Source organism: Gossypium arboreum, chromosome 5 (assembly GCF_025698485.1).
Source record: "Gossypium arboreum isolate Shixiya-1 chromosome 5, ASM2569848v2, whole genome shotgun sequence".
In the NCBI taxonomy this organism is placed as follows: domain Eukaryota; kingdom Viridiplantae; phylum Streptophyta; class Magnoliopsida; order Malvales; family Malvaceae; genus Gossypium; species Gossypium arboreum.
Genome location: NC_069074.1, coordinates 64,350,255 through 64,370,447, shown reverse-complemented (window position 1 = coordinate 64,370,447; position 20,193 = coordinate 64,350,255). Strand labels below are relative to the sequence as shown.

At 40.7% G+C, this 20,193-nt stretch overlaps 1 protein-coding gene across 1 annotated transcript; it reads left to right on the top strand.

Moving 5' to 3' along the window:
* The first annotated feature begins 18,710 nt into the window (after window positions 1-18,710).
* LOC108465215 (uncharacterized) lies at window positions 18,711-19,268 on the top strand. The gene has a single exon (XM_017765538.1). The coding sequence runs from the start codon at window positions 18,711-18,713 to the stop codon at window positions 19,266-19,268; it is 558 nt and encodes a 185-aa protein (XP_017621027.1).
* Window positions 19,269-20,193: the final 925 nt, after the last annotated feature.

The following is a 20,193-nucleotide window of genomic DNA, read 5'->3' as shown; positions in this document are numbered from 1 at the left end:
CTTGGAAAAATTTTTCGTTTTATTCTTAAGGGAGATTGGTTGTTAGCTGTTAGGATCTATGTTTAAGTGTGTGGAATTTTATGTCACAAAAAGCCTTGTGGCTTAGTGACAAGCATCGTGTGGAGCATCTGAGGAGGGCATGGGTTCGAATCCTATGGTAAGCAAGGAGCATTTATTTTGCTACCAAAGGACGACAAGAATTGGTGTTGGATTTGAACTCTGGTGATGGAGAGTTTGAATGGGTCATAGAGGTTATTATGGAGGATATCAATGAGGGATAAGGGGAGAAAATCTTGGATATTTTCAAGGAATTTGAAATTGGAAGGAGTTGTAGCCGAATGGGGGTGCTTGTGGGTGCAAATTCTGCCAAGGGGGTTTTAGGAGTGCATTTTTAGCAATTGGTGTGAGAGTAGGTGCCGAATTTCTCCTCTTCTATTTCGTGTTTTGTTCTTTTTGACATTTTTGGTACCATTCTCCCTTGTGCCGATCCCTTTTCGTTCCTTTCGGGATTTAATCCGAATTTTCTTGTCTTCATTTCTTTCTTTTGATTCCACCATGTGCCAAATGACATGACCTTCTCCTCTTTGTTCTTCTAAGTCTTTGACCAAATTCTTCCTTTCTCTAATATCTATTTTTCTTTTTTTTCTCGTCACACTCTTCTTTGGCCGAACTCCACCTCTCCTCTCACCCATTCGTTTGCTTGGTTGAATATCTCTTTAATCTTTTTTCTTTCTCCCTCTTACTCTTAACTGCATTCCCTCTTGGAGCCTTGACCAAATCCCTCTTGCCTCATTTCCCTTTCGACTCATTTGGGCCTTTCTCTGAGCTAGTCCAATGCTCTTTTGCCTAGCCGAATCTCTCCCTGCTTGATCAATGTAATTGAGTTTCCTCTTGGATTGACGAAATCCTCGCATTAGCTATGCCTTGCTATTGCTATCTCCAATGTGTAGGTTCATGGTTGTGCCACTTCTCTTTCTTTTTGCTCTACTATAATATTTTTTCTTTCTAATCCCTTTTCTTTTTATTGATCATTGTTAAGGGGTGCTTTCCTGGCATAATGTGCTCGATTATAGTTTATGTTGGGAAAGCCGAATACTACTACTCTCCTCTCTTAGTCCTTGTTTCAGTAAAAAGTTCACATGGTTAAAGTGGATTATATTCAATGTTGTGTAACAAAGTGGACTTTAATGTAGATCATTGCCAATAAGTGGGTGATCGTGGGTTAAGGGTGGTTTGAACCCTACTTGTGCTACCAAGGTAAGCGGTATATTTTGTTGGGAATTAAGATATATTAAGAGAGTGGTTAATCCAAGTAACTAAAAGCTGACTTTGGATTGTTATTTTGGATTTAGGTAGGGCGCGTGGTTATTGTCGTTTTCCTCTCCAAAAAGGTGTGTAATCATACACCCAAACTGCCGTTACTGCCAAAACGATAAACAAGGGTGTGTATTCACACCATTACGTTGTTGTGAATCGGAAAAAGCCGAAAAGTTAAAACTTCAGCATTTGTGGCCTCACGAGCGTGCGAACGCCTGTGTGGTAAATTGAGCCCACAAATCAGGGACGATAGACTGTAGAGGCTACCATGAGCTTTTTCATGAGCTTGGGCCGTTATGGGCCTCATTGGGTTGAGATAGGCCGTGTAGGCCCTACACAGATAAAGTTTACGATAAGTGAAAAATAATGGAGTAGACTATGGGACCATAAAGTCGTGACTGAAATTGGGCTGTTTGCGCCACACTAGTGTGTGGGCCCATTTGGGCCAAGTAACGGGCCTTAGGCCCATTTACACTTCTTAGGCCATACAGGTTATCTAAGTCGTTCAAGATGATTATAGACCTTTTAAAGGGTCGTTATCTGTATCGAGACCCCAAAAGTAGTTAAATGACCAAAATACCCCTAAGGGGTAAAATTACTATTTTACCCCTAATGGATGGAAATAACCATTATACCCTAGAGGTAGGTTGACTGATGAGTGTATGATATATGAATGACCGTATCTGAGTATGACACCTTGCATACACGTAATATTTATGACTTGACATTCTACATTGGGGTTAGGATTCTAATTCGGAGGAAGTACTGTACTGGTGGCTTTGCCACGTTTTACTGTTCTGGTGGCTTTTCCACGTATTATGATATTAGTGGCTACGCCACATTTACTGTTATTAGCAGCTTTGCTGCATTACTATTAGCACCTTCGCTGCAATATTGGTGTGCTGGCTGGGTGGGTCAATTTAATCCCCACATAGTGTGTTGGTTGGTACGGGTGGTGTGTTGGTTGGATTGGGATGGGTTGCATACCTGCACTGTGCTATTACTATTTTAGGGCTTAGACCCACACTATCTCTGTATAAAACTAAGGCCCATGCATCGCATCTGCATATCGAATAAGGCTCGTGCCTGCATCACATCTTGTATGCACTGCTTATCGCTTAACTGGTAGGGTATTACACACTGAGTTTTTCGTAAAGTCACCCTTGTTTTTAACTGTGCAGGTAATCCCCAACCTTAAATGATTTGGAGTTACGAGGGACTTAGAAGTGGCCACACGACCATATATTGTTTGATTATGACTTAATTTATTCAAAGATTTTAATTTGGGTTTTTGATTATATAATAAGGCCATTTGGGGAATTTTTAACTTTTATTGGGCTTTTGATTTCGTGTTTCAAATTACTAGAGTAGGAACATCGAGTTTTCAAAGTAATAACGTTTTCAAAGAAAAATTGGCATTTTTAACCTTAAGGTTTTTAACTAGTAAAGCTTCTACGGTTTTATTCAGATTAGGAAATCAAAGATAACAAACATTTTGATAAGTTAATTTCAGATGTAATAACGAAAATCATTGAGTTTTCTCAAGCAATACAAACTAAATGGGTTTAACTCAAAAATGATTTTCACCAACAAGTTCAAGTTTTAGAAGGCACTTCAATGTGACACGTCAGATTTGGTCGTAACGTCTAGGTCGGGTTTGGGGTGTTACATTTAGTGGCATCAGAGCCAGGTTTGCAAAACTCGACTCTGCGGAATGGGTTTTTGAAAATTGGAAGTTTAAACGTTATGATGGGAAATGTGGCACACTGAGTATCTGGCACCAAATCTGTAAGTTTTCTGACACTATATATTGTTATAGGCTGAAAAATATTACTGAGGGACTACTATAGATAGTAGTACTGCACTGAAACTCTTTAGTTAGAGTAGATTGAGACCAGAGGGACAAAAAACTGTAATAAGACTTTGTTCTGCGAAAAAAAACCTTGATTACTCTTGTTCATAATGCATTGATTAATAACTATTGAAATTATAAACTGATTCATAAGATTTAACAACTGATAATTTGCTATCGAAATGAGCAAAAGGGGCACTCGCGGAAGGGGTACACAAGGCCGCGGTAGAGACCGAGGAAGTGTTAGAGCTAGGTCTTCGGCATTGGGTTACATGCCGACTAGGGAGGCACCAGCCTTGCCAGTAACTGAGATAGGGTCTCATGACCGAGCAGCAAGGGATGATGCTTTATCTCAAGTAATGCTACGAGTTCTTGAAAGGGTTGCTAGGGAAAGTATTGGATATGTAGTGTAACACCCCATACCCGAGACCGTCGCCGGAGTCGGACACGAGGGGTTAATGGGCTTAATCCACTTACTTGCACAGTTCATTTTAAAAATTTCCAGACAGCCGGCTAACTATGTCACTGTCACCTTAAAAATCATATCTTGAGTTCCACAACTCGAAAATCAGTTTCATGATTTTCCCCTGAAACTAGACTCATATATGCATCTACAAATTTTTTTCTAGAATTTTTGGTCTGGCCAATTAGTACAGTTTATTAGTTAAAGTCTCCCCTGTTACAGGGAACGACTACACTGACCTTCCTGCATTACGATTTGGATATCTCCCTCTACAGGGCTTCAATACTGATGCCGTTTGTTTCTACGGAAACTAGACTCGAAAACGAATCTGTACATATATGGCATGACTTCTAATTATCTCTGGTCGATTTATAATGAATTTCCAAAGTCGGAACAGGGACTCCAGAAACCGTTCTAGCCCTGTCTCACGAAAACTTAAATATCTCTTAACATACTGTTCGTATGATCGTTTCGTTACTCTCCTATGAAAATAGACTCGTCAAGGTTCGTTTACATAATTTATTCACTATTTAATTCCATTCCTACTATTTTTAGTGATTTTTCACATCCACATCACTGCAGCTGTCAGCATCTGTCTTTAAGGTAGGCTTTACCTATTTCATAGTTTCCATGATTCAACTAGCCCTTAAACATAAATAGCACAAAATATGATCATGATTAACCATCCCAATGACTAATTGTTTCCAAACATTTCCGTATCTCTTAATGAACAACATACAATGATTATAATACCATGTCCAAAGTATACTTAAGCCATTTTCGCATGGCTATCCAAATTTACACAAAACCGAAAGGTACATGACCTACAACAAAAGGGTAGTCCTATACATGCCATTTCAAAGTTCAACCAAAATAGTATGCCAAGAAGGAGCTTTGATAGTGTGGGCGACTTCGACTTCAAAATCCCGAGTCCGATAGCTGAAGAACCAAAATCTATAAGACAGAGAATCAAAGAAACGGAGTAAGCATTTAATGCTTAGTAAGTTTGAGTCATGAATTTAGACACAACCAAAGTATAGCATTCATGTAGCTAAACAGATAATTTCATATGCACAAATTCTCCATATCATACTTACTTCACATACCAACCCTTATATTCATGCACAAAGATCAACTTAGCCAAAGGCCGGTAGCTCATTTATCACCTGAGCGAATACTTATTTGTAAGGGCTCAACTAATTCAGGGTACATACGAAACATACCTCATTGTTGGGATTTCACAAGCGTATTAACTGAAATTTTTACAGCAAGATCATTCAGTCCCGAATCACGTACCTTCGGAATTTAACCGGATATAACTACTCGTTCAAATGCCTTCGGGACATAGCCCGGTTATAGTAGCTCGCACAAATGCCTTCGGACTTAACCCGGATTTAGTAACTCGCACAAATGCCTTCGGATCTTAGTCCGGATTTAGTAACTCGCACGAATGCCTTCGGATCTCAAATCGGATATAGTCACTTAGCACAAAGCCTTCGGACTTAGCCCGACATCATTCAATAACCATGCACATTTATCAATAAATCATGACACATTCAGTATTTCATTTTCATTAGCAAAACTCAAACACAAGGCACTTTTCACACTTGCAATTTCGGCTCAATAGCCACACACAAAGAGCATGATTTTGATTTGCTTAAAACATGATCTAATCAAATCATAATCTAAGTTCCATTACTCAAAACTTACCTCGGATGTTGTCGAACGGCTTCAACGGCTATTCGATCACTTTTTCCTTTCCCTTATCCAACTGTGGTCCTCTAAGCTCTTGAGCTAATTCAAACAAATTTAACTTATTAAAGTCTCATTTTGCTAGCTTATGGCGAATATGACAAGGAGTTTGATAGGTCATATGGCCACCTTTTAGCTCAAATACACAATGATCATACGCATTTTTAATCACATCAAGCAATTTAATACAATTCATTCGAACATCAAAAGAGAAGCTCAAGGTATTTAGCCCATGTATACATTAGACATTAGAGTCACATATGTACGAAATCACGAATCAATTCAACATACTAACTAATATTTCCCTTAGCGAATTTTCTAAGTCAAGCTAAAGCCATCAATAGGCTACCTATGGCGAACATACACATCAACTCATGGACTCATTCATGTGGCGAACATACACATCTATGCTAAGGCCGATTGCAACACTTAATACATTCTACAAGTATGGTCACTTGTATTGACTAAACACCATTTGTTTCAAGTTCAAAACTTGGCTAATACACATATATACACCATTAAAACATCCTCTCCCTTTCCATTAATTCAACACATGCATTACCCATAATATACAAAATTATATTCGGCCTTAGCACACAACTTGCTAGCCGATTCTTCTCCATCTAGCAACTAATGCACATACGAGCTCATTTGTTAGACTCTACTTCATCTAACAACAACCTTACTTCTCTTCTATTTCCAACCATGGCCGAATGCTCAAGATACCTCAATATCAAAACTTTTAACTTGGGTTGCTTAAAGAGCTTGGTGATGAGTTCAAATTTATCTAACACCTCAAGCAACATAACACATCCCTTAATCTAGTGAACCACCATAACATCAAACACCAACCAAGAAAACAACACCCATGGCCGAGTATCATCTTCATCACATAGCAAGATTTAGACCATGGGCTAGGTAGAACTCAAGCTAACAACTAAAACATGCATGCATCTCATGGACAACATCAAACATACCTTAGTCTAGCAAATCACCATAGCCGATTTTCTCAAGCTCCTCCCCTTCCTTTCTTTCCTCTATTCGGCCAAGGATGAACCAAAGGATGAACATTCTTTTTTTTTTTGTTTTTCTTTCCTTCAACTCATGGCAATAGGGGGCATGGATGAGACCATTTCTTTTTTTTTTTCATCACTCCTCCCTTTCATTATTTAATTTTTCCTTACATAATGCATTAAGCCAACATGTCTATGACATGTTTCTTTTTAGCCATAACACCTTGTCCACCCATGCTCATGGCCGGCCACTACATATTAGGGGGGGAAAATTGACATGCAAGTCCTCCCTTTTGATTACATGCACTATTAGTTCCTTGTAGATTAGCCTATCACATTTCAAAAATGTCGCACCTAAGTCCTTTTGACTAAATTCGCATGCAACTTACTAAATCGAAGCCTAAAACTTTCACACATTCATAATCACACATTTTAGACAATAAATACCATGTTCAAATAATTTGGTGACTTGGTTTAGCGGTCCCGAAACCGCTTTTCGACTAGGGTCACTTTAGGGCTGTCACAACTCTCCCCCACTTAAGAAATTTTCGTCCCCGAAAATCTTACCGGTAAATAAGTTTGGGTATCGTTCTTTCATGGCATTCTCGGTTTCCCAAGTAGCTTCTTCTATCCCGTGTTTGAGCCATAACACTTTTACTAAAGGAACCTTTTTGTTTCGTAACTCTTTCATTTCACGAGCTAGGATACGAATCGGCTCTTCTTCATAACTCATGTCGGATTGAATTTCAACCTCTGATGGACTAATTACGTGCGACGGATCAGATCTATAACGTCGAAGCATCGAAACATGAAAGACATCGTGAATCTTTTCAAGTTCAGGGGCCAAAATCAAACGATACGCAACTGGACCGACTCGTTCGGATATCTCATATGGCCCGATGAACCTCGGACTCAGTTTGCCCTTACGGCCAAATCTGAGTATCTTTTTCCAAGGTGAGACCTTAAGAAACACTTTGTCTCCCACCTGATACTCAATATCTCTTCGTTTTAAATCCGCATACGATTTCTGACGATCTGTGACTGCCTTCAGACTTTCACGGATTACCTTTACTTTCCGTTCAGCATCTTTAATCAAATCAACTCCAAAAATTTTACTTTCACCGAGCTCGGTCCAAAACAATGGCGTACGGCATTTTCGACCATACAAAGCCTTGTAAGGTGCCATCTTAATACTTGACTGAAAACTATTGTTGTAAGCGAATTCAATCAAAGGTAAATACCGTTCCCATGAACCACTAAACTCGAGGATGCAGCATCTCAACATATCCTCCAGTATCTGAATTATCCGCTAGGATTGACCATCGGTTTGTGGATGAAAAGCGGTGCTAAAATGCAGCTTGGTACCCAAAGCTTCTTGCAATCTCTTCCAAAATCGTGAGGTGAATCTCGGATCTCTATCCGACACGATAGAAATAGGTACCCCGTGTAATCTCACAATCTAAGAAACATATAATTCAGCTAATTTATCCATTGAAAAATCCATGCGTACGGGGATAAAGTGAGCCGACTTAGTCAATCTATCAACAACGACCCAAATCGTATCTTTCTTACTTGCCGACACTGGCAACCCAGATACAAAATCCATCGTTACTCGATCCCATTTCCATTTAGGTATCATGATCGGTTGGAGCAAACCCGTAGGCACTTGATGTTCCGCCTTCACTTGTTGACATATTAAACACTTCAAAACAAAATCGGAAATGTCTCGTTTCATACCATGCCACCAAAACTGACGTCTTAGGTCGTGGTACATTTTTGTACTCCCCGGGTGAATTGACATTCGGCTACAATGAGCTTCGCTCGTAATCATCGAAATGAGTTCAATTTCTTGAAACACACAATCGATTTCGTACCTCAAACAATCGTCATCATCAATTTGAAACTCCGATTCCACATTCGGAACACATTCAGCCCGTCTTGCAACCAACTCATCATTGACTTTCGAGCTTCACGAATTTGATGAATCAATAATGGTTTGGCCTTTAATTGGCTACTAACACATTGTCGTAGAATGCATAAGTGTACATTCATTGCTCGTAGCAAGCAAAGGATTTCGGCTTAAGGCGTCCGCAACCACATTAGCCTTTCCCGGGTGATAATCAATGACCAGCTCATAATCTTTCAACAACTCAAGCCAACACCTTTGTCGCAGATTCAAGTCTCTTTGAGTCATCAAATATTTGAGACTTTTGTGATCCGAAAATACATGGAACTTCTCACCAAATAAGTAATATCGCCATATTTTCAAGGCGAATACGATGGCAGCTAATTCGAGATCATGGGTCGGATAATTTTTCTCATGTGGCTTTAATTGTCTCGACGCATAGGCCATAACTCGACCTTCTTGCATCAATACGTAACCTAACCCAAGTAGGGAGGCGCCACTATAGATGACAAACTCTTTGCCCGATTCGGCCGCACTAAAATTAGAGCTTCCACAAATAAGTTTTCAGCTTGATCAAAACTTTTCGACATTTTTCCATCCATTCGAACTTAACATCTTTTGAAGTAGCTTCGTCATGGGTGTGGCTATCATCGAAAAACCTTTTACAAACCGTCGGTAGTAATCGGCAAGTCCCAAAAGCTCGAACCTCAAGAATATTTCTCGAGGCTTCCAGCTAAGTATGGCTAAAATTTTGCTTGGGTCAACTCGAATACCCGATCGCGATACCACGTGACCCAAGAAGCTAACCTCTCTAACCGTAACTCACACTTCATCAACTTAGCATATAACCGCTTATCCCGTAAAATTTGCAACACTAATCTCGTGTGCTCAAAGATGTTCGGTCTCATCTCTTGAATAGACCAAGATGTCGCCAATGAACACAACTACTAACAGGTCCAAATACTGTCGAAGATCCGATTCATCAAATCCATAAATACCGCAGGGCATTAGTGAGCCCAAACGGCATCACTAAGAACTCATAGTGGTCGATCTCGCTCAAAGCGCTTTTGGGTATATCTGAATCTCGAATTCGCAATCGGTAATACCGATCTCAAATCTATCTTTGAAAACACTGAGGCTCCCTTTAGTTGATCAAACAAATCATCAATACGCGGTAACGAATATTTATTCTTTATCGTCACTTTATTCAGCTGACGATAGTCAATGCACAACCTCATGGTTTCGTCCTTCTTTTTCACAAACAATACTGGAGCACCCCAAGGTGAGAAACTTGGTCGAGCGCAACCTCTATCCGTCAACTCTTACAACTGAGCTTTCAACTCTTTTAACTCGGTTGGTGCCATACGATACGGAGCTATCGAAATTGGCGTAGTCCCAGGTACAAGCTCAATACCAAACTCTACTTCCCGAACAGGTGGCAAACCCGGTAATTCTTCGAGAAAAACATCCGGGTATTCACAAACCACCGACACAGATTCGGGTTTCTTTTCCAATTCCTTGTCATCAAGTACATACACAAGGTATGCTTCGCACCCCTTTCTTACATATTTCTGGGCCAACATGGCTGATATTACAGCTGGCAACCCCTTTAAGTCCGTAGACTCAACTCGGATTATCTCGTTATTTGCGCACCTCAAATCAATAGTCTTGCTTTTGCAATTCACAACCGCATCATGCACGGTCAACCAATCCAAACTAAGAATAACATCAAATTCATCGAACGGCAAAAGCATCAAGTCCACCGGAAAACAGGAACCTCGAATTACTAGGGGGCATTTCTTACACACTTTGTCAACAAGCACGTAACGACCCAAGGATTTGACACCGAATTACGAACTCAAGAGACTTAATAGGTAAAGTCTTCTTGGATGCTAAGGTTTCGCATATATAGAATGAGTAGAACCAGGGTCAATCAAAGCAATCACATTAGTATCAAAGAGAGTGAAAGTACCGGTAATAACATCTGGCGAGGAAGCATCCTTGCGTGCGCGTATGGCATAAGCCCTAGCAGGAGCACGAGCCTCAGATCTGGTGGTAGCATCTCTAGATCCTCTCTGACTATCGCTAGCATTGCCCGTATTCCTAGATGGTCTACCTCGAGCAGTGGTAGCACCCGGTTTCCCACTCTGATTTACATTCTGCTCGCATAATCTCGGCAATCTTTGATAAAGTGGTCGGTGACCCAAGACTTGTAACAGAGTGGTCATGGAACCTACAACTCCCCGAATGCCATTTACCATAATAATGGCATTCTGCTCTGTCTCGACGGTCATTTCCAACACTGGCGATCGAAGTGACTCGTGTGCTCACAAGGGGTCGATCGCGATTTCGTCTAGAAAAGCTCGAAGCGTCCCTAGACCGCCCAAGCCATCTCTAAAGTTCTTCGATGATCGTGGGAAGGGCTTCCACAAGACCTCTTACGAAACTCCTTGCTCCCACCTCGCCTTTTCTTTTCTCCATATTGAGCTCCTCGGCCTTGCAAGCTCGCTCAACAAGTACCACAAATTCTCGGATTTCCAAGATGCCAACATACGCTTTATATCATCATTTCGTCCATCCTCAAACGCTTACACATTACGGCTTCGAGGAGATGCATTCTCGCATGCGTCTGGCTAAGCCTTACAAATTTTCGTTCATAGTCGGTAACCGACATGGAACCTTGTTTGAGTTCAAGAAATTCCTTCCGCTTTTTGGTCAATGAATCTCGACTGATATACTTCTTTCGAAACTCGGTTTGGAAGAACTCCCAAGTTACTTGCTCTCTAGGCACAATAGAAGTCAACGTGTTCCACCAATAGTAGGAAAAATCACGTAGCAAGGAGATAGTAGACTTTAGGCACTCATCGGGTGTGCAAGATAGCTCATCGAGTACCCGAATAGTGTTGTCCAACCAAAATTCAGCTTGCTCGACATCATCGCTATCCGTAGCCTTAAATTCAGAGCCCGTGTTTTCGGATTCTATCAACTGGGGCTTATTTGACCTTATTTGGTCGGGCCATCGGAGGCATTGTAGGTGCGGGGTGGTATTTGTCGGGAATGGAGATTGTGGAATACCAGATTAGTTCGAATGTATTGGTTGAACCAATCATTCATCACGCTATAGAAAGCTTGTCTAGCTTCATCATTTGGATTACTAGCATTAGGTTGAGAGTCCGCCGGCACTGTCCCTTGTGCGGGAGCAGGCGCTACACTCTCAAGATCATCAACTACCGCTCGGTCGGGATCGGGATCCATTACTATAAATAAACACATTTGCAAATGTCAGAAATCACCACACTATCAAACAATCACATAAAATGGCATGTATAGCTAGACCCAAACGCGTTACGGTAGTCCTAGAATCGACTAAATCGTAGCTCTGATACCAATAAAACTGTAACACCCCATACCCGAGACCATCGCCGGAGTCGGACACGAGGGGTTAACGGGCTTAATCCACTTACTTGCACAGTTCATTTTAAAAATTTCCAGACAGCCGGCTAACTGTGTCACTGTCACCTTAAAAATCATATCTTGAGTTCCACAACTCGAAAATCAGTTTCGTGATTTTTCCCTGAAACTAGACTCATATATGCATCTACAAATTTTTTTCTATAATTTTTGGTCTGGCCAATTAGTACAGTTTATTAGTTAAATTCTCCCCTGTTACAGGGTGCGACTACACTGACCTTACTGCATTACGATTTGGATATCTCCCTCTACAGGGCTTCAATACTAATGTCGTTTATTTCTACGGAAACTAGACTCGAAAACGAATCTGTACATATATGGCATGACTTCTAATTATCTCTGGTCGATTTATAATGAATTTCCAAAGTCAGAACAGGACTCCAGAAACCGTTCTAGCCCTGTCTCACGAAAACTTAAATATCTCTTAACATACTGTTCGTATGATCATTTCGTTACTCTCCTATGAAAATAGACTCGTCGAGGTTCGTTTGCATAATTTATTAACTATTTAATTCCATTCCTACTATTTTTAGTGATTTTTCACATCCACATCACTGCAGCTGTCAGCATCTGTCTTTAAGGTAGGCTTTACCTATTTCATAGTTTCCATGATTCAACTAGCCCTTAAACATAAATAGCACAAAATATGATCATGATTAACCATCCCAATGGATAATCGTTTCAAAAATTTCCATACCTCTTAATGAACAACATACAATGATTATAATACCATGCCCAAAGTATACTTAAGCCATTTTCGCATGGCTATCCAAATTTACACAAAACCGAAAGGTACATGACCTACAACAAAAGGGTAGTCCTATACATGCCATTTCAAAGTTCAACCAAAATAGTATACCAAGAAGGAGCTTTGATAGTGTGGGCGACTTCGACTTCAAAATCCCGAGTCCGATAGCTGAAGAACCAAAATCTATAAGACAGAGAATCAAAGAAACGGAGTAAGCATTTAATGCTTAGTAAGTTTGAGTCATGAATTTAGACACAACCAAAGTATAGCATTCATGTAGCTAAACAGATAATTTCATATGCACAAATTCTCCATATCATACTTACTTCACATACCAACCCTTATATTCATGCACAAAGATCAACTTAGCCAAAGGCCGTAGCTCATTTATCACCGAGCGAATACTTATTTGTAAGGGCTCAACTAATTCAGGCACATACTGAAACATACCTCATTGTTGGGATTTCACAAGCGTATTAACTGAAATTTTACAGCAAGATCATTCATTCCTGAATCACGTACCTTCGAATTTAACCGGATATAACTACTGCTCAAATGCCTTCGACATAGCCCGTTATAGTAGCTCGCACAAATGCCTTCGAGACTTAACCCGATTTAGTAACTCGCACAAATGCCTTCGGATCTTAGTTCGGATTTAGTAACTCGCACGAATGCCTTGGATCTCAGTCCGGATATAGTCACTTAGCACAAAGCCTTCTGGACTTAGCCCGACATCATTCAATAACCATGCACATTTATCAATAAATCATGACACATTCAGTATTTCATTTTCATTAGCAAAACTCAAACACAAGGCACTTTTCACACTTGCAATTTCGGCTCAATAGCCACACACAAAGAGCATGATTTTGATTTGCTTAAAACATGATCTAATCAAATCATAATCTAAGTTCCATTACTCAAAACTTACCTCGGATGTTGTCGAACGGCTTCAACGGCTATTCGATCACTTTTTCCTTTCCTTATCCAACTGTGGTCCTCTAAGCTCTTGAGCTAATTCAAACAAATTTAACTTATTAAAGTCTCATTTTGCTAGCTTATGGCCGAATATGACAAGGAGTTTGATAGGTCATATGGCCACCTTTTAGCTCAAATACACAATGATCATATGCATTTTTAATCACATCAAGCAATTTAATACAATTCATTCGAACATCAAAAGAGAAGCTCAAGGTACTTAGCCCATGTATACATTAGACATTAGAGTCACATATGTACGAAATCACGAATCGAATTCAACATACTAACTAATATTTCCCCTTAGCCGAATTTTCTAAGTCAAGCTAAAGCCATCAATAGGCTACCTATGGCCGAACATACACATCAACTCATGGACTCATTCATGTGGCCGAACATACACATCTATGCTAAGGCCGATTGCAACACTTAATACATTCTACAAGTATGGTCACTTGTATTGACTAAACACCATTTGTTTCAAGTTCAAAACTTGGCTAATACACATATATACACCATTAAAACATCCTCTCCCTTTCCATTAATTCAACACATGCATTACCCATAATATACAAAATTATATTCGGCCTTAGCACACAACTTGCTAGCCGATTCTTCTCCATCTAGCAACTAATGCACATACGAGCTCATTTGCTAGACTCTACTTCATCTAACAAAAACCTTATTTCTCTTCTATTTCCAACCATGGCCGAATGCTCAAGATACCTCAATATCAAAACTTTTAACTTGGGTTGCTTAAAGAGCTTGGTGATGAGTTCAAATTTATCTAACACCTCAAGCAACATAACACATCCCTTAATCTAGTGAACCACCATAACATCAAACACCAACCAAGAAAACAACACCCATGGCCGAGTATCATCTTCATCACATAGCAAGATTTAGACCATGGGCTAGGTAGAACTCAAGCTAACAACTAAAACATGCATGCATCTCATGGACAACATCAAACATACCTTAGTCTAGCAAATCACCATAGCCGATTTTCTCAAGCTCCTCCCCTTCCTTTCTTTCCTCTATTCGGCCAAGGATGAACCAAAGGATGAACACTCTTTTTTTTTTGTTTTTCTTTCCTTCAACTCACGGCAATAGGGGGCATGGATGAGACCATTTCTTTTTTTTTTTCATCACTCCTCCCTTTCATTATTTAATTTTTCCTTACATAATGCATTAAGCCAACATGTCTATGACATGTTTCTTTTTAGTCATAACACCTTGTCCACCCATGCTCATGGCCGGCCACTACATATTAGGGGGGGAAAATTGACATGAAAGTCCTCCCTTTTGATTACATGCACTATTAGTTCCTTGTAGATTAGCCTATCACATTTCAAAAATGTCACACCTAAGTCCTTTTGACTAAATTCGCATGCAACTTACTAAATCGAAGCCTAAAACTTTCACACATTCATAATCACACATTTTAGACTATAAATACCATGTTCAAATAGTTTGGTGCTCAGTTTAGCGGTCTCGAAACCGCTTTCCGACTAGGGTCACTTTAGGGCTATCACATGTAGGCTGAGGGTCAATTTCTGATCAACTCGGGTCTAAAAGAGCGGAAATTTTTTAGGGTGTTTCTGGTGTAGCCCCAAATGTGGCGGAGTATTGGTTGGAGGCTACCGAGCAGATAATGGATGGTCTTAACTATACTGTGGAGTAAAAATTGAAAGGAGCAATGTCTTTACTGCGAGATGAGGCTTACTAATGGTGGCTCACTATGAGAGAAGGTACACAAGCTGATCATCTGACGTGGGATTTCTTCAAAGCAGCCTTTTTATGGAAGTATGTGGGCGCAAGTTATGTGGACGCCCGAAGGAAGGAATTTTTGAACTTGACCCAAGGGAGTAATACTGTGGCGGAGTACGAGGCAAAGTTTCTGCGATTGAATCGGTACGTCCTCGGGATAGTCACAACTGAGTATGAACGCTGTGTGTGGTTCGAGAATGGTCTCCGGGATGAGTTGCATATGGTGATAACTCTGCAGAGGGAGCGAGACTTTGCTGCTCTTGTTGAGAAAGCAAAAATTACTGAGGATGTAAAGCACTCTGAGCACCAGAATCGTGAAAAAGATAGGGTCAGAAGTAGGAGAGATTTTGGGCCCTCGAGTTCTTTTGGTGGTCCTAAGAACAAGCCTAGATTTGGTGGGCCAGTCTGAGCTGAAGTTCCTGTTGTTGCTGCTAGGTTGCAGCCTTGTGCTGATTGTGGAAGAGCTCACCAGGGTGAGTGCTGGAAACAAACCGGGGCGTGCTTTAGATGTGGGACTATAGATCATCAAGATAGGAACTATACTTAGAGGCCTGTTCAGATGCAAGCTGCACGTCAGGGTCCTGTTCAACCAGAGAGAGGTGGTCAGCAGCGGTCATGGTCAGGCTAGAGATGGAAATGGTTTGGGACAAGGATGTGGAACTACAGGCAGAGGTGTTGGCAACACTGAGGCAAGGCAGCCTGCGTTGGTCTATGCTGCTTGTCATCGAGAGGATGGTGACGCTCTTAATGTTATAAAGGGCATGTTCTTAATTTTTAATGTTCCATACACTACTTTAATTGATATTGGGTCTACACACTCGTAAGTTACATGCACTGTGTCTGAGAAGCTAGGTATTCTGTTTGAAAATACTGTTAGTGAAATGATTGTGTTGAGTCCACTGGGACAGTCAGTTACGGTGAACAAGCTATTTAGAGATGTGCCCCTAGAGGTCCAAGGGGTGGTCTTTCCGGTAAATTTGATAGAACTGTAGTTTGGGGAATTTGATAATATATTGGGCATGGATTGGCTAGTGAAACACCGTGTGAAATTGGATTGTTCTGCTAAGCATATGGTGTTGAAGTCTATAGAGGATGAGGAGGTGACTGTGATAGAAGAGCGAAGAGATTATCTGTCTAATGTGATTTCTGCATTAAAGGCCGAGAAGCTAGTTCGCAAGCGTTGCAAGACGTTCGTAGCATATGTTAGTATTTCTGATTCTAAAGGTCCTTCGGTGAGAGATGTCAGAACTATTAAGAAGTTTCTGAATGTGTTTCCTGAAGAGCTTCATGGGTTACCTCCAAACCGTGAGGTCGAATTCGAAATTGAGCTCCTACCTAGAACAGTTCTGGTGTCCATTGCCCCTTATAGGATGGCACCGAAGGAGCTGGTGGAGTTAAAGGCTCAGATTCAAGAGCTACTGGATCAAGGATTCATTCGACCGAGTGTGTCCCCGTGGAGAGCACTGGTGTTGTTTGTGAAAAAGAAGGATGGAACCATGCGCATGTGCATTGATTATCATAAATAGAACAAACTGACTATTAAGAACAAGTACCCTTTACCGAGGATAGATGATCTGTTTGACCACCTGCGAGGAGCCACAATTTGCTCCAAGATAGATCTTCGGTCTGGATATCATCAGCTGAAGGTTAAGGGGGTTGATGTGTATAAGACTGCATTTAGAACTCGCTATGGTCATTACGAGTTTCTGGTGATGTCGTTTGGGTTGACGAATGCACCAGCGGCTTTCATGGATTTGATGAACCGAGTATTCCAGCCTTATTTGGATCGGTTCGTAGTTGTGTTTATGGTGTATTCAAGAACTAAAGATGATCATGATGCACATCTTTGAATTGTCTTACAAATTCTGAAGGAAAAGCAGCTTTATGTAAAGTTCAGCAAGTGTGAGTCCTAGCTGCGAGAAATGACATTTCTGGGTCATGTAGTGTCGGCAAAGGGAATTAGGGTGGATCCTCGAAAAATTTAAGCTGTGGTGGATTGGAAACCACTAAGGACAGTATTCGAAATTAGAAGCTTTCTAGGTCTGGCTGGGTATTACAGACGTTTTGTTGAAGGATTTTCACTGATTGCTGCACCTCTGACCAAGTTACTGCGTAAAAGGGTACCGTTCAATTGGACTGATAAACAGTAAGAGAGTTTTGAGAAACTGAAGGATGTTCTAACTAAGGCCCCTGTTTTGATACATCCGGAGTCTGGGAAGGAATTTACTGTCTATAGTGATGCATCGCACATTGGATTGTGTTGTGTGTTGATGCAAGAGGGTAAGGTGGTTGCTTACGCATCTTGTCAGCTTAAGCCTCACGAGGTGAATTACCCCACTCATGATTTGGAGTTAGCTGCGATGGTTTTTGGCCTAAAAATTTGGAGACATTACTTTTACAGTGAAAGGACTATTATTTTCACAGATCATAAAAGCCTCAAGTATCTCCTTACTCAGAATGAGCTAAATCTTAGGCGACGAAGATGGATAGAGTTGTTTAAGGATTATGATTGTTCAATTGAGTACCACCTTGGTAAAGCTAATGTGGTAGCAGACGCACTGAGTCGTAGGGTTGTATCGAATTTGAAAGCAATATTTGCTCATCTCAGTTTGTTCGATGATGGTAGCTTGTTAGCTAAAATGCAAGTGAGACCGACTTAGACTGATCAAATTGGGGAGAAACAATTACTTGACCTCGTTATCAACAAGTCAAGACTGGTGAGGCTACAAATTTTGGCTTGAATAGTGAAGGAGTATTATGTTTCCGTGGAAGAGTTTGTATACTAAGGGATTCTGATCTGAGGTAGTCTATCGCATAGTAGTCCATATGCTATGCATCCTGGGAGAAACAAGTTATATCGAGACCTTCACAAGCTGTACTGGTGGCCAGGGTTGAAATGCGAAATTACTGATTATGTGAGTAAGTGCCTGACATGCCAGGAAGTTAAGGCTGGGCATCAACTACCTTCTAGGTTACTGTAGCCAGTTAAAATTCCACTATGGAAGTGGGAGAGGGTAACCATGGATTTTGTGAGTGGGCTATCTTTGACGCCTACTAAGAAGGATTCGATATGGGTGATTGTAGACCGATTGACTAAATGTGCTCATTTTATACCGGTCCTCACTAATTTTTCGTTGCAGAAGTTGGCCAAGTTGTATGTGGTCGACATTGTAAGACTGCATGGTATAACGGTTTCTATCATATCTGACAGAGATCCTAGATTCACATCTCGATTATGGAAGAAGTTACACGAGGCTTTGGGTACAAGATAGGATTTCAGCATTGCGTTCCACCCTTAGACAGATGGGCAGTGGGAGAGGGTGATTTAGATACTGGAAGACATGTTAAGAAGTTGTGTAATTGATTTCAGAGGTAGCTAGGAGGATTATTTTCCGTTAGCAGAGTTTGCGTATAACAATAGCTACCAGTCTAGTATTCAAATGGCACTATATGAGGCGTTATATGGTCGTACGTGTCATACTCCTACCTGTTGGATTGAATTGGGTGAGCGGCGAATTCTGGGGCCGAAATTAATTTTCGATACAGAAGACAAGGTAAAGTTGATTCGAGATCGGCTAAAGGAAGCATCCGATAGGCAGAAATCTTATGCAGACCTAAAGCGTAAAGAGATAAAGTACTCGATAGGGGATTATGTCTTTCTTAAAGTCTCACCATCAAAGAAAATTTTGAGGTTTGGGCGGAAAGCCAAGCTTAGCCTTAGGTTTATTGGGCCTTATCGAATACTTAAGCATGTAGGACTGGTCACTTGTCAACTTGAGTTGCCTCCAAAGCTGGATAGGATTCATGACGTGTTTCATATTTCAATGTTGAGGAGGTACTGTTCTGATCCCTTGCAAATCGTGTTAGTTGAGGAAATTGAGGTTAGGCCTGATTTGACTATCGAGGAAGAACCAGTACAGATATTGGAGCATGATGTTAAAGTATTGAGAAAGAAATCGGTTCCACTGGTCAAATGCTTTGGAGTAATCACGGCTTAGAAGAGGCGACGTGGGAACCAGAAGAGGCTATGTGACATCAATACCCTCACTTATTCTAACCAAGTAAATTTCGAGGCCAAAATTTCTTTAAGGAGGGTAGAGTTGTAAGGCCCCAAAAATGTAGGGTTTGTAATTTTGCATGCTTTGACACAAATTTCATGATTGCTTTACTGGCTTAGTGATTTGGGTGTGTTTGGGAGTGTTTAGGAAGCCTAGGTTCAAGTCTGGGCCTTGAAAAAATTTATAGTTTTTTTTTTAAGGGAGACTGGTTGTTAGTGATTAGGATTTATGTTTAAGTGTGTGGGATTTTATGTCACAAAAAGCTTTGTGGCTTAATGGCAAGTAGCGTGTGGAGCATCTGAAGGGGGCATGGGTTCGAATCCCATGGCAAGCAATGAGGATTTATTTTGCTACCAAGGGATGGCAAGAGTTGGCGTTGGATTTGAACTCAGGTGGTGGAGGGTTTGAATGGGTTATAGAGGTTGTTATGGAGGATATCAAGGAGGGATAAGGGGAGAAAATCTTGGAGATTTTCAAGGAATTTGAAATTTGAAAGAGTTGTAGTCGAATGGGGGTGCTTGTGGGTGCAAATTCGGCCAAGGGGATTTTGGGAGTGCATTTTTGGCAATTGGTGCGAAAGTAGGTGTCGAATTCCTCCTCTTCTATTTCGGGTTTTGTTCTTTTTGACATTTTTGGTACCATTCTCCCTTGTACCAATCTCTTTTCGTGCCTTTCAAGAGTTAAGCTGAATTTCCTTATCTTTATTTATTTCTTTTGATTCCACCTTGTGCCAAATGACATGACCTTCTCCTCACTTTTCTTCTAAGTCTTTGATTGAATTCTTCCTTTCTCTAATATCCATTTTTCTTTTCTCCTCGTCACACTTTTCTTTGGCTGAACTCCACCTTTCCCCTCACCCATTTGT

What these genes read in the sequence shown, in the direction of transcription:
- LOC108465215 (XM_017765538.1), top strand. Translation starts at nt 18,711, where the DNA reads ATGGCACTATATGAGGCGTTATATGGTCGTACGTGTCATACTCCTACC.